Raw genomic sequence first — 25,239 nt, 5'->3', positions numbered from 1 at the left:
TTTCATCTGCTTTAGATTTTAATGGACTAATTAAAATATAGTTGTCATAAGCGTATGTACAGATATTTCAGTCAAAATTCATATAACCTATTGCTTGATTGATGTCCAAAATGTTGGAGTGATAATAGATTTGTAGATCGTCAACATACAAGTGATACTTACAGTGTCTTTAGCTGTGTCGATATATCATTAATATAGATAACAAAGAGAAGTGATAAAAGTACTGAGCCCTGTGGTACTCCTGAATATTTCGTTACCCATTCAGATGACCTATTCTGAAGAATTACGCATTATTTTCGTTTGGTAAGATATGAGTGAAAGAATTCTAGAGCTGTCTGTCCAAGGTGAAGTGATTTCAATTTAGCAACCAGTATGTCTGTATTTACTGTATCAAAGGCACTACTAAAATAAAGTAGTTCAAGTAACTTCACCTGCCGTTCATCCATCGCATGTCTCATGTCGTCTGTAACCTTCGACCTGTTTGCATACTTTCATCTCTCTCTAAGCCTCTTGAACTCATAGCATTACTGACTACAGTAGAAGTCCGCTATAGCGAGTACGCATATAACGAGAACCCGGTTATAGCGACGACTTTTTTCTGTCCCTTCAAAATTCCTATATTAAACTGTGTATGGTCCTTCGGTTACAGCGAGAACCCTATCACTAGCGCATCCGTTATTACGAGCGATTAAGCGCGCGCAATTTTTTCTGTTACCAATATTTATGCACCCCAGCGATGATAGTGCATGCGATCGATTACCTTCGGCATTGTTTCCTCGCTATGTGCACCAGCGATTTCTCTCGTCGACATTCGAAGGCGATGTCGGAGTCAATTAGTAATATCCGTCGACAGCTGTTCCGTAAAGAAAATTGGAAATGAAAGAGAACATATTTTCGTAATAAATGCGCACATAACGTGTCCGATAACGGTTGTTAACTCGTTAAAAATTAATGCCGACTAAACGACCACTTAATTTTGAGACTAAATACTGCAATTAAGTAAGAATGGGATACACCTCGAGATATGGCAGTGCTTAATTGATTTCAGAGGTTAGTTTATATTTTGTCGCGTCTGGTTAAATTATGGAAAGGCTATTATGAAAATTTATAGCGAGAAATGTATAATTTCTCTACTGGCGCTTGAAGTGTATTTTCATCATACGTATAGTACGGTTAAGTTAGGATACGTGACGCTGTCTGAATAAGAAAACTGAAACGTTTGCAACAAAATGCGACCGATCATCTTCGGTACGGTATAGTTTTCTCACTTTGTGCATTTGCGAGCTCTCTCGTTGACATTCAAAGGCGACGTTGGAGTTGATTAGTAATACCCATCGACTGCTGTTCTCCAAAGAAAATTCGAAATGAAAGAGGATAACACGTTTTCGTAACAAATGCGTAAATAACGTAGCCGATAACAGTTGTTAACTCGTTAAAAATAAGGACTGAAGTAAATGATGTCTTACTGTTAATGTTATATATGGAAATTAAGTAAGAATGTGATACACCTCAAGATATGGCAGAGTACATTACTGATTTCAGAGGATATTTCGTATCTTCTCGCGTTTAGTTACGGCTATTTACATGTAAATTTTTCGCGAGGAGGTTTATTTCTCTACATGCGTTTCAAATATGTTTTCATGATAGGGTACACATATGGTTAGGTTAGGTGACGCTGTTTGAAGAAGAAAGCTGAGGTGTTTGCTACAGAAATCTCTGGAGTGATGCCGTATTCTCCGAATCCAAGACTTTTTTTCTCAGAATCTCATGCGAAAACTCAAGGGTTGTTGCATTCGCGGCCCAACAGTAAGTTAATGGATACCACTGGCAACAACCGCAGTAACCAAGCTGCTTCTTTTCACACACGCACAGAATTAGTTGACAATAAACGACCGCCTCTTTACTACACATCGCTAGCCGCGACAACCGGTTGCACAGTGCCTGTGTGTTTCTCAAATCTGCAGAATGGCATCAAAACATGCGACCCTTCCGAATTCTTAGAAAAGCCATGGCTACTCAGTGGCAGAGTCATAACGCGTCTATTGAACTTGGCGCTTAGTAAAATTAAGGTTTATAGACAGCAGGAATATTTTCGTGGTGGATAGTAGTAATTTAAAGATACGTGGAAAAGGTTTTGCCGGCAAATTTTCAACGGGTTCTAGTCGATATTATGATGCCAATTTTAAGTTAATGTTTATTAAACACTCGGAAATGTAGGATAATTGTGCAGCCGCAAGAAAATACGGCATAGGCCTAACTAAAGCCAATATTTGGCGTTAGCTTGAAGACAAAGAGCTAAAACAATGTGTACTGTACAAAAAATGCATTCAGTGGTCCGCAACAAGGACGCTTTAAAGAAGTCGAAGATGATATTGTGAGGTATGTGCACGAAAAACGCAAGGGCGGACTGGCCATACCGTGGCGCAATAAACTCGTTCGTTGACTTTCAACGTTCGCGATTAGGCCTATACATCGTTAGTCGCTGAATTTGGCCGAATCCGACAAGCGAGACGTGCGTGTAGCAGTAGCCGGTTATATCTGACGCTGCATAAAAGTAACACTTTTATAGACACATGGAATAGGTATTGCCGGAAAATTTTCAGCGAGTTCTCTTCGGTATTATGATGCCAATGTCAAGTTATTGGTCCTTAAACCCGCGGAAATAAAGAATAATTGTGCAGCCGAAAAAAAAAAAAACCCCGACGAAAGTCAATGTTCGGCGTATAAAAATGCGTAGGCCTACTGTACAACAAGGCATTCATATGATTTTACAAACTTCATTTTGAGTCTGATTTCAATTTTTTGAAGGAAAAAGTGGGATTCATCTTGGATTCGGCGAAATACGGTACTATTTTTTCTTTTCAGAATGAAATTAAACATACACTTTCACGTAGTATCGGATTATGAAAAATAACAAACAAGTAAGCCGTAGTGTGGATATCATTGCGGAAACGCAAGTTTTGAACAGACTAATTGCCATTTCATACCGATTTTAAAGTGCATGAAGGGTTTTCCGACTTTTATACAAAATCGGATATAACGACAATCCGTTATAGCGAGTGAATTTTCCGCTGTTGTGAATTCTCGCTATAACGGACTTCTACTGTATTTAAATAAATACAAATTATTTGACCCTTTACTTTCGGGTTTCAAAAAGGGAAAGTAAAGGGTCAAATACTTTGTATTTATTTAAATAATCAGTAATGCTATGAGTTCAAGAGGCTTAGAGAGAGATGAAAGTATGCAAGCAGGTCGATAATCTGTTACAAGTACACGTGAGGGAGTTTTTGGAACAGGTTTTATAATGGCATTTTTCCACATTGTTGGACAGAGGCCACTTCTGTGGCAGGTGTTGCATATATGAGTAATGACAGGAAGAATAATGTCAGTGATGTGTTTTATTATGAGTATGGGTATTTCATCACGTCCTATAAGCTAGTCAGATGTTGGTAAAAAGAAAATTAATTATTTCGGATTATTATTTTAACTCTATTCCGAAGTGTCCAATATTGTTCATGCGCACTGGGAGAGCTGATGTATTTCATTTCAATTCATTTCATTTTTTTCATCGAAACAGTTTACATTTTTTACGTCATCCCATCGACTATTCAAGGCATCAACTCTTAGATGATCATCATTTTTTTTTTTTGGCTAGTGGCTTTACTTGCAAGTAATCAGCTTCATTTTCCGTATCAAAATCTAATCACAGAGAGTTACAATAATTGAAAATCTTGAAAAGATTGAAAAGATTTTCAATTATTGTAACTCTCTGTAGTGGCTTTACGTCGCACCAACACAGATAGGTCTTATACGGCGACAATGGAATAGGAAAGGGCTAGGAGGTGGAAGGAAGCAGCCATGGCCTTAATTAAGGTACAGCCCCAGCATTTGCCTGGTGAGAAAATAGGAAGCCATGGGAATACCATCTTCAGGGCTGCCGACAGTGGGATTTGAACCCACTATCTCCTGGAGGCAAGCTCACAGCTGCAGGCCCCTAACCGCACGGCCAACTCGCCCGGTCTTAGATGATCTAAGTTTATATGTTTAATGTCCCTTTGAGAGAGAATGAAAATCCACAGCCTGTTTCCAGTCATTCGACCAGGTCAGGAATGGAATGAATGAAAGAGTAAGACAAATATATTAAGTCATGTGTTGATATGCTGGGAGTAGGGATTTGACCATGTGATACTATTTTCTGAGTATTGTTAATGATAATTAAGTCAATTAGTGTATGAGAAGATGAGGTATGATTTGTCGGTTTTAGTGGAAGTATTGTCATGTCACATGTGTGGAAAATACTTAACAGTTGTTTTGTATCTCCAGCCTGTTCCCGTTAAATTAGTATTGAAATCTCCAAATATTAAAATATGTTCATAAGCAGGTGATAGTCTCTGTAGAATGTCTTCAACGTCTGAGAGGTGACCTATCCGTGGTGACCGATAAACTACTCCTATTAGGACTTTAACTGTTGTCACAGTGATCTCGGCAAAAATGAAATCAGGTCTCAGGTCAGCACAGTGCGCAGAAGTGGATATAATTTTACATTTAATATCATCTCTACAGAACAAGGCTACTCCTCTACCTCTTTTATGTATTCGGTCATGCCTGTAAATATTATAGCCCGTTATGTGAACCATACTACTAGGAACAGCTGCGCGTAACCAGCTCTCACTAACATAAGTTGGTGTAAATTGCTGATTTCAAGAAGAGCTGTTAGCCCCTCGTGATGGGCAGGTAGTGATTGAGAATTTAAGTGAATGCAGTTCAATGATCATAAGTTGGCCTGAAATACTTTCATTAATGAGCTGTGGCAGCGGGGTGTTTCCCGTCTCGGATAGGAGTGGTTAGGGGTAGGGGGACAGTCAGGTCCACAGTAGGCATTGGCTATAATGGTACTCATCACACAAAGTTGAATATATGCTTCTTACCTTCGAATCTCCTCCAATGTCGTGCCAGCTTTTCATGCACTCACTCACATTCATACTAAAAAATAAAACACTATAATACAAACTTAAGCTAATTGTCACTTTCTTTCATTGTCTGCATCCAGCCGGTTGAGGAGTATGTCCAGCTCCGCGGGTGTGTTGAAATAGGGTTTCCTCCTGTCACTGTACATTATTACTATTAGACCAGCCTGTCCTCCCACCAGCTCACGTGCCTTGTTGAGCATCCCTTTCTGAGTAACAGTGAGAGACTCCGAGACCACGAGATCCGTCCCTTTGAGGGCACGTTTACCCTGCCAGACAGCATTACCGTTGATGATAGCGAGTAAATTTCACTCTTATCGGCTTCTTCCCTGTTGTTAGAACATCAGCAGCAGTTCTTCTACGGGCCCCCAGCCTAAGAGAGTGGTCAATGCTCTCCATGGTAAGCTCGATGTTTAGTTTCTGCTTCACCATATTGAGTACCTTAGCCACTATATCCTACTCTGGGCACTCACTGATCCTGTGGATGAGGAGGCAATTTCACCTAAAGTAGTGCTCCGCTTGGCCCAGTTTTTCCTCCTGCACTTTCACTGTTCGCTGCAATGAGACTAACTCCTCTTTTGTGGAGACCAATTCAGCTCCAACAGTGGCCTGGAAATCAGTGGAGTCCGAGCGGAGATCCTGGAGCATATTGTGGGAGTTGGTAGCACTGTTGGCAGCCACGGTTGCTTGGTCGAGACGAGCTTGAAATTCTTTCATCTGATTTTCAAACGATGAAACCTTATTTTGCACAGCCTTCAGTCATTTTGAATTTCGTAAACTCCTAACGGTACACTAATTAACCTGTTTTGATTATTCCCGACAACTAAACAAATCTATAAATGAGGATTTGCCTAGATTAATACAGAGCGACTCCACAGACGAGCCTCACTACACGCCATCTTGGTTTTACAGTATGGTGAGTAAGGTAAGAAACTATAAAAATAATGAGCCCTTTAGGTAAGCAGGTTTCTGGACAAGAGTTCAGAAAAATTAGACTGCAATCTACTGCAGAATATTCTTATGCCATGACTAAAGACTCTTTGTTCTCCCACAAAATATTTGGCACATGCACTTCGAGGGAGTACTTCATGTATCCATTCCTATCCTCTACAATTTTCTGAACTTCCTGTCTGATATGCTTTCATTACAATCAAAAGAAAGCAGTCAGTCATAATGTATCTATTAGTTACACTCACTTTTTTACTCAGTGAGAGCTTGAAGATGTCAACTCACCATCTCCAGGAGCTGCATGTCCGAGTGTTTCACATGCCGTCCTGGGCTTACCAGTACACCGAAGCATCTCTCCACTTCCAGATCATGCTCATTCTCAGAAACCTGCTGCACAGTGAGACATAACTGCTTCTCCATGTTGACTCGAAGTTTGAAACAGCTGCGATCCTTCGGCACAGCACTAAAACCACCCTAACATAAAACACATATAAATGTTATTCCAAATTCATAACAAACTGCACATAAATCATAAGCAATATAAAGACAACGAGAGGCTGATAAAGTATCAAGCTTCTGGAATGGAATGAAAACCACCAGCTTTCACAAGGGAAGTGTTACCACCCTTCATACTGAAACCTACCTCGAAACCTTGGTGCCACAACCAATGTGCTATGAGAAGACCACAAGCAAAAAATTAATTACCAGCATTCACTGCAAGGCTGCAAAATAAATCCCTGAATATAAGCAATAGGAAAGTGATACGGTCACTACAGTCTTCACTATGTGCAAGCCCACACTGGAGTGGTGAGCAGAAAACTATGAACATAACTGCCAACTTACAGAAATCAAAAATAGGAAGATTTTTAATTCTTATATTTCATCACATATATTCCACCATGGTCTAGGTGAAAAAAGGTCAGGATAAAAGGCATATATACAGTTACAATGCAAATTGACCATTCAATTTAAAATCTTAAACTAAGAAAACATAAAAATGGTTACAAGAAAATGTACCTAATCATTCTCATTTATAACACATACATAATAATATTTATGCCACACCGACACATGCAACAAAATCCATGACAGTTTCCTTTTTAGATGGTAAAATGAAAGGAAATTATACGTATCTCTGAACACTTGGAGATAATGTTTGTTATATATTTTGGCCATAACGAGAAGAGAAAATACCAGAAACTGTCACCGACACAACTCCCTGAAATACATTCAACTCATTCAAATTATGCATTGAAATACGCGAAACTACCACATAAAAAACAATATATATGACTTTGACAGGGGGAGCACAGAAATGCAAGAAAAAACATGTGGCCTACAACACCAACGAAACTAAGCACAGAAAATATGTTAACAGCGCACGAACCATTCTTTCATTCCAATTAACTGAGTCGCTAGTGCACGCTAGCCTCTCTTGCTTGTAAGATGATTGCCGTCCCGAATCCCCAGCTGTTTAAAGCACACACGCTGCTGTGGTGAGCAGGAAACACGATACAGGAAGACAACACACGAAACATTTGCGAAATAAAGCATCAAATAAATATGCTTGAGGGGCCGATGACCTTCGATGTTATGCCCCTTAAAACAACAAGCCTCATCATCATCAAATATGCTTGAAAATGAGGTTGCATAATTTACAAAGGCAGATAAGACTTTATCCTAGGGGAAGAGTATTGACCGTACTGGAGGTTATAAAACCAAACCCCTTGGTGCACTTGCCCTAAAGGGCCATGGCCTACCAAGCGACCGCTGCTCAGCCCGAAGGCCTGCAGATTACAAGGTGTTGTGTGGACAGCACGACGGATCCTTTCAGCCGTTATTCTTGGCTTTCTAGACCGGGGTTGCCATCTCACCTCATTCGTAAAGATCTACAATAAGGATTGATTATAATCAAACCACAACAATAGAAATCAATGGTTATATTAAGACAGCATCCATTAGAAGGGGAGTGAAACAAGGTTGTGCGCTATTCTCCATTTTTGTTCAACATGTTCACTGAGGAGGCCATATCAAAACTTAAGCAAAAACCCAAAGGAATTGAAATTAACGGACAACATATCCACTGTATAAGGTTTGTCGATGACATTGCATTAATTGCAGATTCAGAGAGGGAAAGAGTAAAATGCCATGAGTTTTAACATCAACACTTCAAGAATCAAAATTAAAACTGAACACTTCGAAAACAAAAAGTATTAGTTGTCAAAAAATCAGCTGAGGAAATACCAATAAGCATTAAGGTAGGTGATGAAAATGTACAAGTAAGTCAATTTTGCTACTTGGGAAGCATTATCACTCAGGACAACAGGTGCACCACAGAAATCAGGAGGAGGATTGTTCTAGCTAAACAAGTCTTCAGTAACAAGAAACAGCTTCTGACAAGCAGGAACATTAAAGTTAGGAAAGAATTTGCTAAAATGTTTGTGTGGAGTGTTTTGTTGTATGGTTGCGAAACATGGGTCTTAGCAAAACAGGATAGAAAACACCTGGAAACAATGGAAATGTGGATATGGAGGAGGATGCTGAAAATTAGTTGGATAGAGAAAAAGTCAAACAATAGTGTCCTTAAGCAAAAAGACGAAACAAGGGAATTGATCAACACTATAGAAAAGAGGAAAACCAAATTTCTTGGCCACACACTTTGACATAACACATTTCTCACGACTATGCTGGAAGGAAAAATTCTGGGTAAGGGAAGAGGAAGGCCAAGGAAGTAGTATTTTGATTTCGTGATGGTAGGGCTGAATTTGAAAAAATATATTGACCTGAAACGCCCAGCAGACGAGAGACAAATGCGGTTGCAACGACAAGGCCTTGCCTTTAGGATATGAATGAATGAATGAATGAATGAAAATGAAATAAAAAATAAAATCCTGTTTATATTTGATCCCCCTTTGTAATATCAGCAGCATTTTCTTCAATGAAACAGGGAACATTGCACAGTACCAATAAATTTTTATGGAATTATTTCAGCAACCGGAGAATACTGAGGTGCGTCAAAGGTTTTCAGCTTGGATGGTGCTACTTTTCATACATCACACAAATCCATGGCACTAACCCAAAGTTTCATTTCTGGCCACACTATTTTCAGGAACTTGTAGCCATCAAGATCACTGAATTTGACCACATTCTCCTTTTTCCTGTGGGTTTATCTGAAGGCAAGATTCTATGCTACACATCTTATGTAATTTGAAGGAGAACATTACATATGAAATCACTGGTATCAAGAGTATAATGCTTCAGCTAATGGTTGGGAACATGGTACAATGTGTTCACTTTGCCCTGAGGTATAGGAAGACCATTTTAAGCAATTAATGTACTCTCCTAGTGTTTATAATGAATAATCTAGGTTTCAAGGGAATCACTTTTATCTTTTAGTCACAAACAAAATGATCTGAGCTACATCAAACTCTTACCCTTCCATCTTCCTCTTTGATCTCCATGCTCACTTCAAACACAAATATTTCTGTGTGCTCTTTATCAGGTGGAGCAGAACCCAGGTCGGCTGATGTTACTGAGCTGATCATTGATTTAGGTACTCGCTGGAAGGCTTTGGCAAAACAGGCCGACACTTGGCCCACCTGAAAACATAATAACTATGGTAGTTTCATCCTCACTTATGGCTTCCACAGATTCAAAAGGGAGGTAAAATAACAGAAATACAACTTAATATGGCAAGAATTTACACAATCACATACAGAAAAGGTACCATAATTTACAGTAAACTTCAGACTTATAGTTCTCAGTTCATACTATGAGAGAAAGGAACAGCAACTGTAAAAATATTACACATTCAAATATCACTACACTTTAGGAAAACTTTTGACCATTGACAGATTAAGGCTGTCATGTCAAATCTGAATAACAACTAGACAGTTAAGTCCCTTAAAAAATTATTTTTTAAAATAAACTTATCAAACCTTTACGAGAATTTTTAATGGTTCCTTACATAGTTTCCTTAATACCAAATAGCTCAGGGTACCTGAATTGTATATTTTTTTATACTTCCTTCTTCTGGATAGCTACCATATTTGGTCTGAGAGATACATTCAGGAGATCAATACAATTTTAGTTTATCTCTGTTCTGGACATAATTTTTCTATTTTAAAATTAATTTGCAGCATCTACTTTGGAATTACTGGAGGTTTACCATTCATTACACCTTGTCTCCTCCTTCCACTTCTTCTTTTAGGGCCTCATTGGACCACTTAAATCAATCACTTTCTGGTCAACTTATTTGACAGGTTTTCTTTCTGAGTTGCCCGGCAGCTTTTCATTCGTTCTGATCTTTTCTGTCATTCTTCATCTGTAAACATCCTTTTCATCTTATGTCACTTGTCGATTTTTGGTTTAAATCTTATTTTTATGTTTTTAAGTTTCTTTAAATTTTCTGTTTTGTTTTGCAAATCGCCCATGCCTCCACAGAAGATAAAATTCATGTTAATAGTTCATTCAATGCCCAAATTTAATAGCATTCTTCTTCATATCCTTAAATGTAAGGGCAATAAAAATAAAAAATCTCTGCCAAAGACTAATGTAAATTTAATTAAACAACTATGCAGAAAGTTAATTCTGTACAGGTATTAGTGTAAAAGATTTCAAATTCTCAATATGTGTAATTTTTTCAAGCCAACAGTGGAAGAGATTGTTTACATAATTATATATTTATTAACCAAACCTTTCGTCTAGCAAGAGCTAGAATTTTACTAGAAGATTTATGTTCCACAGGCATTGTATGTGTTACTGCACTCCAAGAACTACACTGCTAACTGGGCTCAGGTCCATACTTGTGTCAATAATAAACATGCTTCACCTCTGACATTTAAGTCTAACTGGGTAAATGTGCCAAAATCTGTCAGATGCATCTGTATTTGATTCTCACAAGTAAAGATCTGTCAATGTTAGAGTTTTTACAATCATCAGAAGTATTTAATGAAGAAAGGATTAAATGTACTTCATGCCTTTTTCTATTGGAACAATATTCACCAATAAACAAGTTCCCACTCATCAGCTGATGTGGTTGAGTAAAACACACAAACTAAAACTAACCTTTAATGATTAGAAGGGCAAGAAATTTCAAAAATCTGTAAAATATTATGAGGATGACTGATTAAAGGTGCCTAACTTCAGGGTAATTGACTCGATCTTAAAACTACCTCCTGTTAAGTAGAAGGTTTCATGCACAAAAACAATCTGTTTAATAAGACAAGTTGCGAGATGTGTGTTTCCACTTCCTGTCATTCCCGTTTGAACTTGTTATTTTCTTCATCCAAATGACAAATTTTAAGGGGCTGCTTGGCCGAGGCGGTAAAGGCGTGCTCGGTTCACCCGGAAGGACATGGGTTCGAATCCCCGTCAGGAAGTCGTAAAATTTAAGAAACGAGATTTCCACTTTCTGGAGGTGCACATGGCCCTGAGGTTCACTCAGCTACACCAAAAATGAGTACCAGGTTAATTCCTGGGGGCAAAGGCGGCTGGGCGTAGAGTTAACCACTCTACCCCATCAAGTGCCGAGGTTACAGATAACGGAAGCCTTTACCTTCCACCCTTCCAAGGGCCTTCATGGCCTGTAACGGAGATGACTTTGCTTTGCTAAATGACAAATTTTAACGTTGATTGTGAAACTTATGTTGTTGAAGAATATTGTATTGATTTGATGGTTGAATTGGGGCTTTTGAATTATGCTGCGATTATTGTTAGTGGTTGGTTCTTTGGTGTTGTTAGACTGTTGACTTATTGTTGACTTATCTATTGAACAATCTTTTTTAAGATATCAACTCAATTACAAAACATCCAATTTGAAGCAAAGAATATCATCACCCTCTTCACGTCAAATCACACCAACATAGCAAGTGACAGCTCATTATTATTTTGGCAAACTCACATGGTTGACTCACAACAAATTAGTCCAACTACAAGTTTCTGTTGAACACAATCTCGCCGGGCTAAATTATAAACATATTTTATGAACTGTTGACTAATCTCTTATAAATGTTTCGAGTAACACATGCCAACGTCAAATAACAACATTGGCTCAGTAATTAGAATGCTTTTCCTTCTCATTTTATACTCAACATTGAACCTATTTTATACTTTTTCTACTATGTATTTAATTGTCAATTTCCTTCTATATCAAATACTGACTATGGCTTCAAGCCGTCAATCATGTTACTTCTAATCAAATGACGCCTCCTTCTTTAAGTGAAACTATGCACAAATTTATCGTTGTATTAGAGTTTTAATTATCTCAGGAACATTTTTATATACGAACGGTAAATTTTATCCTACACACATCATTTTACAATACATTTTAGAATAATCTTTAACCAGGTACCTGGTAAAATAAGGTTTTGATATGGACTGAAGATGCCTCATAAGAAGACGCAAAACATGTCTCATATTTCAACAATGTTTTAACTCGTATGTTAACATTCTGCATTGTATTGAATAAGTGGTAAAATAATAAATATTTTCTTATATACATTATACAATACTTTCAATTTGGACCAAAAATGATTTATTTGTACTTGTAATAATTTTTGGATACAAACATTGACGCCGAACACTACACCTTTTCTCCCTTAATTGTTTTAATGTAAATATTTTTAACTTTTTATTTCCCTATGATTGCGTCAACTGTTTCTCCAGAGCACCACTACCGAACTCTACTATGTTAATTTTAGGCATTGGTGCTGACTTTTCATCTATAAACCTATATGTTCAACCATCACTTTTGTACAACTATTTCCCATACTTAATTTTTGTAATTGTATTAATAATATGTATTAATTTGTACCGTCAACTACTAACCAGTTACCTGATTTTTTACCTTGAGGTGATATTTTGACTGATGATGCCCTCAATGAAGGGCGAAACATGTCTCAAGTGGAATCAACAATAAATTCCTAATTTATAAAATTTATATGTATTGAATAGGTGAAAAAACTAACCTTTTAGCATCCTACAAAGTTGCTTTATGTCGGATCGACATAGATAGGTCATATGGCGACGACAGGACTGGAGAGGGCTAGGAGTGGGAAGGAAGCAGCCGTGGCCTTAATTGAGGTACAGTCCCAGCATTTGGCTGGTGTGAAAATGGAAAAGCACAGAAAACCAACTTCAGGGCTGCTGACAGTGCAGTTCGAACACACTATCTTCTGAATACTGGATACTGGCTGCACTTAAGCAACTGCTCGGTGAGCAGACTTCATTTACATATGATCTTTGTCAGTGATCATGCAGTTGATATGGTTTAGCTTCTTAATGAATTTGAGGGATCTCAGTATCCAACCTCTCATTTGCTGTACCCCGAACTTCATAACCTTGAAGTAATAATGTTATTGGTTTTTATGTCGCTCTAACTACTTTTACGGTTTTAGAGACGCCGAGGTGCCAGAATTTTGTCCCGCAGGAGTTCTTTTACGTGCCATTAAATCCACCGACAGGAGGCTGACGTATTTGAGCATCTTCAAATACTACCAGACTGAGACAGGATCGAACCTGCCAACTTCGGCTCAGAAGGCCAGCGCTCTATCGTCCAAGCGAAAGCTGCATGCGAATACATTTTCATTAAAGCGGCTCATTCTTCAAAGTGCAAGCTAAAAACTTTGAAAGTCAAAGTCATAATAATTTTGTTGATAAACTTAACCATAATAGGTATTTGTACCTGTTTCTGTATTGACTTGACTTTCAATTATAAAAGTGTACTGACAAGGTGGACCAAGCACATACTATTTTAAATAGTTTTTAAAACTTCATAATAATTTTGTCGCAATTTCTCAAGCTCAGTATCCTAAAAATATTATCTTGAATAATGGAAAAGCAGGTGAGCATTGGTACATCAATTCTTTCACAAAAGAAAATATGGTCTGGTTACAGTTCCCTCAGAGATGTAACTGAAAATCAACGGAAGGAAGGTGTGAGATATGGTATCATGCTTGCATTTAACTGCAGTGCAGTCGGAGTTCTCTGCATTTGCTAAATTTTTTTTACAGTGAGCGTGCTTCATTCCACTAAAATAGAATGGTTATAGACAGAAACTGCAACTTGAAGGAAGGTAATGCTGAACTTATTACAATACTTTCATTTGAACAGTGAATTTTCTTGTGGATTTGAGCATTTTGATATGTTGTGAACCCTAACAAACAATGCTGACTGTGGGTATGTTTTATCTCATTAAAAATAAACCTAATTTTCAGAAAATATGATAATTTTGATAAAAATAGATGCTAATTTTTGCAGTCCCCACCTACAGCTATGATGTCCACTATGCGATGTTTCATGCTGTGAGGACACTGAAAAGAAAAGCATGTTACTTTGTACCCCTTGAACTAGAGGAGATGACTCAGAACAAATATTCCTGTGGCCACCTTCCCATCATTTAAAAATGTTGTCATCTGAAGGGAAAGAAGAATTTTATTTTAATGTTTTAATGTAACTGTAAATCATGTCGCCTAAATAAGGTATAAATTTGTAAAACTATAACCATATTAGTATAATTTATATATATTAATTTGTTTACGGCCATTTGAGACCATGTTAAGCAAGTGTCACACATTACTGGAAGCCCTTTTTACAGCCCAAAATCTTTGCATCCTTTCTCTGGCAGCCTGTCTTCTTTTCTCTGTCCAACAGTTTCTGTTTATCATGAAAGCCTCTAAAGCTGTCGATCACTGATCTATACTTTGTCCAGTTTCGGATGTTTTCCCGATTTAATCCAGATTCCTCAAGTCCTTTCTTACTTCCCTGAACCATTTGCTGGCAACTCAGGTATACTGTCAAGTGTTTTAAAAATCTGTTTTGTCAGTCTCTTCTCATCCATTCTAAACAGATGTGCATAAAATTTGAGTCTTCTTTTCTTCATTGACTCAACCAATTTTTTGCTTTCCTGGTATAGTTCTCCCCTTTCTTGTAACCTATACTAACCATCTAACCATCCACTATTTTTGGACCCATTATCTTGCAGAGGATCTTTCTCTCAAATTTCTCAGCTTCTCTTAGCCCTGACATTCCTGCCATTCCGAGACATTCACTAGCATACAGAAACCCTGTTTTAATTACTGTGTTGTAATGTCTTAGTTTAGCTCGCCTTGAGATTGATGTTCTTGTATAAAGCATGTGCCCTGCGGGGCATGTCCCCTGTGAAAAGCAACAGCCATCTTCTCTTGCCTGGTGTAGTTGGCTTCTCTTTCACTAGTTTTCATCTGTATGATCCCTGAGGAAAACATGAAAACAAGTAGCCAAAAATAGCAATACTGGCCCATATTCTGTGTTCTAATTCTGCAGAGTAGCACACAAGTATGGTCGAGTTCATTGAATTCCACTGAAAGGAACATTAGTAAGGCAGGTATTGCAGTGCAAAAGAGAAAGCAGATATCTCCGGAAACCGTAGATGCCATTCTCATTATGCATAGTAATACAAATGTCTGTCTAGAATCAGTATATTTAATATTAACATTTTTTAGGAAATATAATTTAATTCTATTACCTATATTTTTTAATGACATACAGTGCTAAAATTAATTTTATATTTCTCTCCTTAGGTTGGTATACATTTTTAAAATATGTTTATGTATAAAACTGCAAAGAACAATACTAAATTTCCTTTACTGTAATGACAAATGTAATTCACGTTGGAAAAAGGTGTGTTAGAATTAATACCTTTGTTTGTTATTTTATTCTGTATACTTGTAGCTCCCTCAATCATATTATTGCTTATGACAGTTGCAATATATTGAACGTAATGTGTATTTCTTAGAATGCAAATAATTTAAGTCTTTTGGCACCATAAGACCTGTCTGTGTTGGGGCAACGTAAAGCCACTAGAAATATTTTTTTTAAGTCTTCCCTATGTAGAAAAATTTTACAGTCCTAAAATATATAGTTTTTTACTTCACTTTACATATTCACATGTTTGTTTTAGATATATGTATATACAACTGCAAAGAATAATAGGCAATTTATCTTTTATGGTTTTATATGTAATTCCCATTGCTAATGTTTCCCTAGGTACTGGCAAGCGAGAGCATCAGGCGTTTGTGATGCCAACTGGAAAAATCAAGAGACCTGGCTTGGAGCTGATATGTAATTGGGTTAAGGCCATGTGAGACTTTACTATGGCAGAACTTATAGTCAAGAGTTTCAAGAAGTCCAGTATATCAAATCCACTCAATGGTATGGAAGGCAACATCTTGTGAAGCAAGAAAGATGGGGATGATGACAACAAGGGTATGAATAAGTATCAATGACATTAACATATATTTCAATGTTTAAGAAGAAATAATTTCATTGTTTAAGTGAAAAAGATCAAGTTATTAAGCAGTATACTGATAACTCTCAAGTTGCAGAAAGGGGCACAGTTCCTACATTCTAATTCTGCAGAGTAGCTCACAAGTATGGTAGAATTTTAATACAGGTAATGATAAATTTATAATTACCTAATAAAATTATGTGTGCAATATATTTGGGATTTTAAATTTTCTTTCTCCAATCTCTCTACAAAATCAGGGAATGAGCTTATTAAAGGGTGTAGATTATTTGCGTATATACGGAAATAATTGGTACTCCTACAGTCACTTCAATCATTAGATAGTTGAGAAATTATAACAATAAAACATTTTTACATTAAATACATGAAGGTATTTAAATTGCTTATTTCTCATTATCACAATTACTTTTTTAAAGAAATAATAATAATAATAATAATAATAATAATAATAATAATAAATCACAATGCATGGCAAAATACGAAGGTGCTTACGCAGCATTATATCCAAACTACCAAGTTCAGTTTAAGCAAAATCATTGAACTAGGACATTTCATACATCTAAAAGAACATAAAGTTCTGGCAGGTCATTCAAAATCTATAGCAAACATAACAGAATTTGTCGCAATGCCTTTAACAGTTTTCCTTATACCACTATCAACTTATAACTTACCAATAATTTTAAGAACTGAAGGATAATGAAGTTATATATCCAACAGTACAAATACTAAATGATTATAGTAAGCTTCAATACAATATCTGATTCTATTCAGATGACTCAGTGAGAAAACAAAAATAAACATGGGAGAAAACAAGACAAGTGGGAGGATCCCCAGAGCTTAACTGGGAGCTGTCCTTGAGTATGAACCATGAAACAAGCCAGACCCACATCCTGGCATCACAAATACTGCATTACAATGCAAAGTATTATGCAACATATGTACAAGGAGAGCAGCAGGTAAGCAGATGAGATTTTCATTCAATCTCTAAAAATGTGTACTGAATAGCCGATATATGAGTATATAAAAGGGTAAATATAATTTGTATATTACTTTGATGGATGTTTGTCAATATCTGAACAGTGCTTATATGACTAGATACCATCATTTAAGAAACGCACAGAGCCATCTATTTAATATGTACATAAAAGCAGAAATTGATGATGATGATGATGATGATGATGCTTGTTGTTTAAAGGGGCCTAACATCGAGTTCATCGGCCCAAAGCAGAAGTTAGGGCAATGTAATGACTGTAAGACACTTGTAACATTTTTATGTGCTGTATGAATCAGCTGTTATTGGTATAGTCTTAAATGAATAGAAAATTATGCTACTTTATTTCAACTATATTATTCTTTTACGAGGCTTTACGTAAAGAGAGAAAATTCAAGTAATGGTACTTGAACATGCTTTACAGTAGTATCAGACAGACTTAGAAGAAAAGTAACAGGTAGACAAGAGCTTCAACTCTAATTGCAGTACAATCATCACATTATTTTACCATTATTCTTATTCCTGGTCTTTTCCCAATTACGCAGAGTTGGGCACTTTGTAGGGATTTATACAGTTTTACAGCCAGATGCCTGTCCTGAAGCCAACCTTATGTGGAGGGTTGTATTCACTATGGCATGTTTCTGTGGTGGTTTGTATTGTCATGTGTTATGTGTAAATGTGTATTAAGACAAACAGAAACACCCAGCTCCCAAGCTAGAGGAATAAACCAGATAAAGTTAAAATTCTTGAACCTAATAATAATAATAATAATAATAATAATAATAATAATAATAATAATAATAATAAACTACCATGTGCAGACATTTCAATTTTATGCCATCTGGCTGTCTGCTTGTCAATTTCAACGTTCTATTTTACTTGTAGCCCTACTAGATGGCGGAGTAAACGGAATCACTCTTGGGCGTCTATGGCTGAGTTTTTAATGAATTTTGTACAGTAAACATCAAACGAGTCACCAGAGATCTTTTACATGCCGGAATCACACAACATAAAGTGTTGCATCATCTTTTTTCTGCCCTTCAAAAATACAACTACCTCTACCGGGTTTGAACCTGCTATCTTGGGATCCGGAGGCCGAAACTCTACCACAGATTCAAAGAGGCATTAACTATAGACTACTGATCCACAAAGGCAGCTTCCTTGATCCAGATCTTGGTCATCAGCCCCTAGATGGAAATTCAAAACGAGGAGGAAGATCATCCACGATTACTACTACATGCTGGAATGGTGGAAATTTAGACACACAACCTGTATACTTCTATGAATGCACAGGAAGACAAGCTATTATTTTGAGGGCCATGAATAGGCCATCTGTATTGTGATGTGTTATATGTAAATGCATATTGAGACAAACACGAAACATCAAATGAGGAAAAAGATGGCAGGAACTTAAATATTACTTTAAATGCTTGGCATTTTTTTAAGTAGGCCACCACAACAGGTTGCAATGTCAAAGCATTCCTTAGGGTTAAGTTAGTTCAACTGAAATTGCCATATTTATTAGAGGCAGACAAAATCAGGGACATCAAAATATTCTAGAGGTAGATTAGAAGACTACTGCGGTTGAGTCTAATACATCTTGATAACAGATTTTTTGAAATTGTTTAGAGCCATTGAAGACCACGTTAAGTAAATTATCAATTTCTGGAGGCCTCTTATGCAGCCCAAAATTGTAGCATTCTAAGTCTGGCAGGAGTCTTCTTTCCCCCGTCCATCCTCTGTTTTGCTTCAATTCCTCATGGAAGCCCTTGAAATTGATGATCCGTAATCTGCACCCAGCTCAATCCGAGATTTTTTTCCCATCTGAGACCAATCCTGCTAAAGTCTTTTCTGACTTCTGAAACCATTTATCTGTCCAGTATTTTGAAGATCTGTTTTGTCAGCTGCCTTTTATCCATTCTGAAAACATGTTCATAGAACTTCAGTCTTAGCGTTCATTTAAAACAATCAGAAAGAATTTCCCAGTAACTGAGCCACACTGAAACAATTCATATCACAATCTTCAAAGGTATACACCACTGGGTATACACAATTCTACTTGGAATAGGTTGCCCATCCATCACTGACTTCTGAATTCAGCCTTTCTCCTCTTTAATTACTTTCATATATAAAAATAATGTAATTTTTTTTCCCTAGTTTGGGTTGTATGATTACCAGGGCCCGGATTTTTATATAATATCAAAGTGTGAAATGTACATAGAAAATGGAGCAAATTTCAGTGAAATATGTGAATAAGTATGTAATATTCACAAAATATGTAATTAAATATGTAATATTCATAAAATATATAATAGTATTATTACACTAAATTTCCAAAAGTGGCTATGATACGAGACAATAAAACTGTTTTTAATACGTCCATATTTTATGACAGTCATTGTTGCTGCTTTAGATAATTTATATAGCCTACTGTTTTCTAAATTTGACAGTATTATATAATCAAATTAAAGGCATAATCAAAAAACTTCAAATATTTAAAAATACTGTAATTCATGGTGTGGGTTACTGTAGTCATGTCCTAGATCGTGAACCAAGGGCAACAGCTGAGTGGTCTAGTAAGTGGTCCTGAGAGTCGGGATACCAGTTGCTATGGAATGGGAGGGGGCATCTTGGACATATTCTGAGTCGTGGCCCTCCTTGTACTCAGGCGGCTAGGACTATACAATTCACCAGTGGTCCATAACCCGTTAGAGGAGAGATCCTCACTTGGACTATGTGCAAGTAGGGCAGCATCCTGCTTTATGAATTTACCGAGCTCAGAATATTTTAAGCAAGCCTCGGACCTATGGGAGTAACGGAGTCCCACTCCCATTTGACAGGCGAGGGACTCCTTGGAAACAACTTGGCAAACGAAATGGAATTCGATGGGGAGCTATTAATATTAATGGGGCTTATGGAAGAAAGAAAGTAGAACTGGCCGAGTCTGCAAAGAGGATGCATCTGGATGTGCTAGAAGTAAGTGATATTCAGGTAAGGGGAGATAATGAGGAAGAGATAGGAGATTATAAAGTGTACTTGACGGCTGTTAGAAAGGGAAGAGCAGAATCTGAGGTAGGGCTCTTTATCAGGAATACCACTGCACGCAACATAGTTTCTGTTAGGCATGTAAATGAGCGAATCATGTGGGTAGATTTGTCAGTTGGAGGAATTAGGATCAGAATTGTCTCCGTGTATTCACCATGTGAGGGTGCAGATGAGGATGAAGTTGACAAGTTTTATGAAGCAATGAGTGACATCGTGGTCAGGGTCAACAGCAAGGATAGAATAGTGCTAATGGGTGATTTCAATGCGAGAGTTGGGAATAGAACTGAAGGATACGAAAGGGTGATAGGTAAATGTGGGTAAGATATGGAAGCTAATGGGAATGGGAAGCGTTTGCTGGACTTCTGTGCTAGTATGGGTTTAGCAGTTACGAATACATTCTTCAAGCATAAGGCTATTCACCGCTACACATGGGAGGCTAGGGGTACCAGATCCATAATAGACTATATCTTAACCGACTTTGAATTCAGGAAATCTGTTAGGAATGTACGAGTTTTCCGGGGATTTTTCGATGATACAGACCACTATCTGATCTGTAGTGAACTAAGTATATCTAAGCCTAGGGTAGAGAAAGTGAAATCTGTCTGCAAACGAATAAGGGTAGAAAATCTCCAGGACGAGGAAATTAGACAGAAGTACATGGATATGATTAGTGAGAAGTTTCGAACAGTAGACAGTAAGCATGTTCAGGATATAGAAAGTGAATACCTCATAAAAAAGCTTCTCCCAGTCTGCCCAATATATGAAACAGATAGCTCTAGGAAAGGGCTAGGAGTAGAAAGTAAGTGGCAGTGGCCTTAAGTTACAGCCCCCACATTTGACAGATGTGAAAGTGGGAAACCATGGAAAACCATCTTCAGGGTTGCCATCAGCAGGGTTTGAACCCACTATCTCCTGAATGCAAGTTCACAGCTGCACGACCCTAACCACATGACCAACTCACTCGGTCCACAAAATTACATCCATATGGGTGTCCTATCACTTTACCAAGGTTTAAAAATAGATACAGTTACTACACTCTTGCAAGTGATCATTTGGTACTTTTTTATAATGTGAAAGATTACAAATTTCTGCTGAGTATCATCACCATGAATGAAAAATGAACTTTTATGTATGAATCAGAACTGGAAAGCCAGGCTAAAAAAAAACTGTGCCATGAACTCAGGTATGTGAAAGTGACGTGACAGTTCATATACACCAACAGGACTAATAAGGAGCAATAAACATGAGACCAGGTTAAAAGGAACCAACGATAACCTAAAAGATCCAACATTCTCAACAACTATTAATATTCTATTTTGACAATGTATATCACAGCTGTATTTCAAGTATTTATCTTAACTGCCAATACAGTTATTGACGGTTGAACAAATCCATTCTTCATATGCTACATCAAATATATTCTAGTCAATTCGTTAACTTTCTTCTACTTCATAATCAAGAATATTTTAAACAATGAAGTTTTAATAACAAGAATGTTTGTTTTATCAGTCCTTTATGAGATTCAAGCAGTTATTTTACAGGAACTTATGTTGATGAATTATAAATCTATGTCATTTAGTATCACAATTTTTGATTTTTCACAACTGAAGAAGGCTCAATAAGAGCTGAAACATATATTGTTCATAGTTTTTTAAATTATTACTAATGACAAAGAACTTCAATTTGTAGAGTATAAAACTAGAATATAACTTTATTGAGGAGAAGTCGCTGAAGCGCCAGTCAACATGGGACAGCCCCTATACCATTATCACCAGGATTAACGACATAGTCTACAGGATTCAGTGGCCTCACCAAGGAAAAATAATGGTCATCCACCAAAACCAGCTTGTGCCTTGTCGAGCTATTCGGAATGAGCAAATTTAAAGAGGGAGCACTAAGGAAATGAAGGCCAAGAGCAGGATGGCTGGCAAGAATCCCAGAAAGAGATAATAAGACAATAAGAGATAATAATCACAGCAATATAGACGGGGTCAACAGCGAGCAAAATAATTTTATCGGCATTCTGTTGAGGTTTGAAATGAGGAAGTCCCTACAAGAAGCTGGAAGCTGATTAACAAAGGACCAGGTGCACAGAATGATCAAGAGGTGGAAGCTCCTAGAATATTCAACAGGCCTTTATAAATATTGCAACTGGCTGATATCAGTTAATCTAGAGTCATTCTAGACTTGAGTCGGTCTTGAGTGTGTCAATTGCGAGAGACAGAAAGCAGATGGTTGCAAGTCTGTAACGAGATTCATCAGGAGCGAGTCCCGTGGAGTACAACACAGCTCTCTAGTCTCGAATTGTTCTGGAATGACACAGCTGTTCAACGTGCCGGTGTGCAGTGTGACTGCCAATGTTAAGTGTGTTAGTGTATGTTATGACAGTGAGTAAAACCTGGGACATGTGGAAAACTCTAATGCGATCCCCACTGCCGGCTATCCTGAGAATGATTTTCCATGGTTTCCCATTTTCACTTCCAGGCAAACACTGGGACAGTTCCTATTCGTAGGCCAGAGCTATTTCTTTCCAGCTACTTACTCAATTTAATTCACCATTCTTCATTTCATCTTCATTAGCTCATCAACTGAGATTGATATCTGGCAGGACATCACTTCATCCCCGACACCGTTTTAGGAAATGGGACTAACGGGTAGACATACAGAGAAATAATGTGTACTTAAAGTTAACCATTGGCAGATCATACCATGGAATGTCCCTTGTGCCATTCCTCCATTGAAAAAATGAGATGATATTTATTTTGTCTTCAGACCAGTTCAAATTTGGATTACCACTCTTAAACAATGTATGTGGTTAATTGGAGTATATTTTCACCACCTTGGTAAAATTTCCCAAAATTTTGCATGCATTTTTTGTTCTTCAAATTTTTTTCTGCCTACGGCCATGAGTTACCAACACCCACGAAGGGTTAAGATGTGTCCTAACATACTCTCTCTTCTTCTTGTCAAGTTTCACCAAATCATTCTCTCACCAATTCAATTCAGTATGTCATCATTAGAGACGGGAATTTGCCTATTTGCCTATTTTATTCCTGTGTTCAGAAACATAGGCTTTTGAGATATAAATCCATTTTAGGGTCCTAAAAGCTATATTTCATTGGTTTTATTGTGCCTATAAATGCCTATTTCAGGGGTTTGTGCCTATTTGGAGTATAATTGCCTATTTGATGCCTTTTGAATCTATTTTAAAGAAGTCGATTTTCTTCCAGTGTATTATACAGTATTGTAACTGATGTTCTCGACAGTATTATCTTCTCATTTCTCAAGACCTGTTTACCCCATGAACAAAAGTAGGAATTCTTTGGAAATTTTCGTCAGGAGAAACAAGGAACAATTTAACCCCGAAGCCCTCAACCCCTCCAACCTTCTAAGACATATGCAAGAACCAATCAACGTCGAACCCTTATACCACCTCCTCGATGTGAACTGTTGTACGCGTACGCTTCATCTTCAGAAGGTGTTGTGATTTATTGTGAAGAAGTGTGTTTCAATGCCCAAAGAAAAATCACCGGGCAAGTTGGCTGTGCACTTAGGGGCGCGCAGCTGTGAGCTTGCATCCGGGAGATAGTAGGTTCGAACCACACTGTCGGCAGCTCTGAAAATGGATTTCCGTGTTTTCTCATTTTTACACCAGGCAAATACTGGGGCTGTACCTTAATTAAGGCCACGGTCGCTTCCTTCCCACCCTTAGGCCTTTCCCATCCCATCGTCCCCATAAGACCTATCTGTGTCGGCGTGACGTTAAAAAATTGTAATTGCAAAGAAAAATAGTCGAAGTCTTACTGATTGAAGCGGTGGATCACAAGGGATCCCAATTTCACTACGGATGGAAAGGTAGTCTTCCGCCAAGCTTGCTGTAAGGAGGTAAGTTCGTTTGTTCCTTTTATTTTTTGTGGCTGAACTACGATCGCATTTCATTGTAGCATTTATAGGCTTATTAATTTACGTATCTGGAAAGTTGTTTTGTTGCAATGATGTATTAATCGTGAACTTTCAACAATTTATATTGCCAAAATGTAAATAATTTAATTACTGAACGAGGAGTTAGAACGCCGGTGGTCTCTTGTCACAGAGTGGATGAAAATTAAAAATCGGTATTTTGAACTCTGATACCATTCCAGTCAAAATTGAAATTTACCACTGAAATATTTTCTTTCCTTCTTTCTTTCTTAATCTGTTTACCCTCCAGGGTAGGTTTTCCCCTCGGACTCACAGAAAACCACTTCGAGGATGGCTGAGGTGGGAATCAAATCCACCTCTACTCAGTTGACCTCCCAAGGACGAGTGGACCCCGTTCCAGCTCTCGTGCCACTTTTCAAATTTCGTGGCAGAGCCGGGAATTGAACCCGGGCCTCCGTGGGTGGCGGCTAATCATGCTAACTACTACACCACAGAAGCGGACTACAACTGAACTGTAATTTTTATAAATCGTGAGTAACTTTCACCAGCGCTATGTGTAGGCTCTAGTGAACTCTACAAGTTGGCACTGCTTGGACGATGTCATAGCATGTATAACAAGGCTACAAAGACTATCTTTACAAGACCAGGCAGTGAAAAGACCGTTGGTCTGGATTGGTGAGGTCAGGTTAGTCACCGTTGTGCTTGGGGGGGGGGGGGCAAGCAGAGAGAGTCTGGGGTGCGTGAGCTCTAGCATCCCATCTAAAGCTTTGCTAAATTGTGACAAAAAGTAAGTTTACGGGCGCATGGCACAACAATTTCAAATCACGCAGTTTTCTAATTTTCAACGAGGTTGGCAGCCTTTGTGGGCACACATGATGCAGGATCTATTGCAGGCAACAGAAAATAGCCTTCATGACAGCTGAAAAGACTGACCAAAGGCAGCAAATAGCAACATATAAAATCTTCACAAATCTGAGATTTATAGTGCCTCCGTTTTAATTCTATATGAGTAAGAATACTGCCAGGGGCAGCTTGGTGAGTTTCTGGCAAGCATATAAGAAGGATCTTTCCTCTACGCAACT

General features: G+C 37.7%; 1 protein-coding gene across 5 annotated transcripts in view; it reads right to left on the bottom strand.

Annotated features, from left to right (window-relative positions):
* The window catches only part of GAPcenA (GTPase activating protein and centrosome-associated), a 316,010-nt gene that overhangs the window by 246,142 nt on the left and 44,629 nt on the right, over nucleotides 1–25,239 (bottom strand). For all 5 annotated transcript variants that reach the window (XM_067138159.2, XM_067138162.2, XM_067138164.2 and 2 more), the window contains exons 5-6: nucleotides 9,350–9,514; nucleotides 6,201–6,389 (exon numbers count right to left, since the gene is read on the bottom strand). In XM_067138159.2, the coding sequence (XP_066994260.2) occupies nucleotides 6,201–6,389; nucleotides 9,350–9,514 (354 nt within the window). The remainder of the gene's footprint in view (nucleotides 1–6,200; nucleotides 6,390–9,349; nucleotides 9,515–25,239) is intronic.

The sequence above is a fragment of the Anabrus simplex genome, chromosome 1 (assembly GCF_040414725.1).
Source record: "Anabrus simplex isolate iqAnaSimp1 chromosome 1, ASM4041472v1, whole genome shotgun sequence".
In the NCBI taxonomy this organism is placed as follows: Eukaryota; Metazoa; Arthropoda; class Insecta; order Orthoptera; family Tettigoniidae; genus Anabrus; species Anabrus simplex.
Note: the sequence above shows the minus strand (reverse complement) of the source record. Positions and strands in the feature narration are given on the sequence as shown.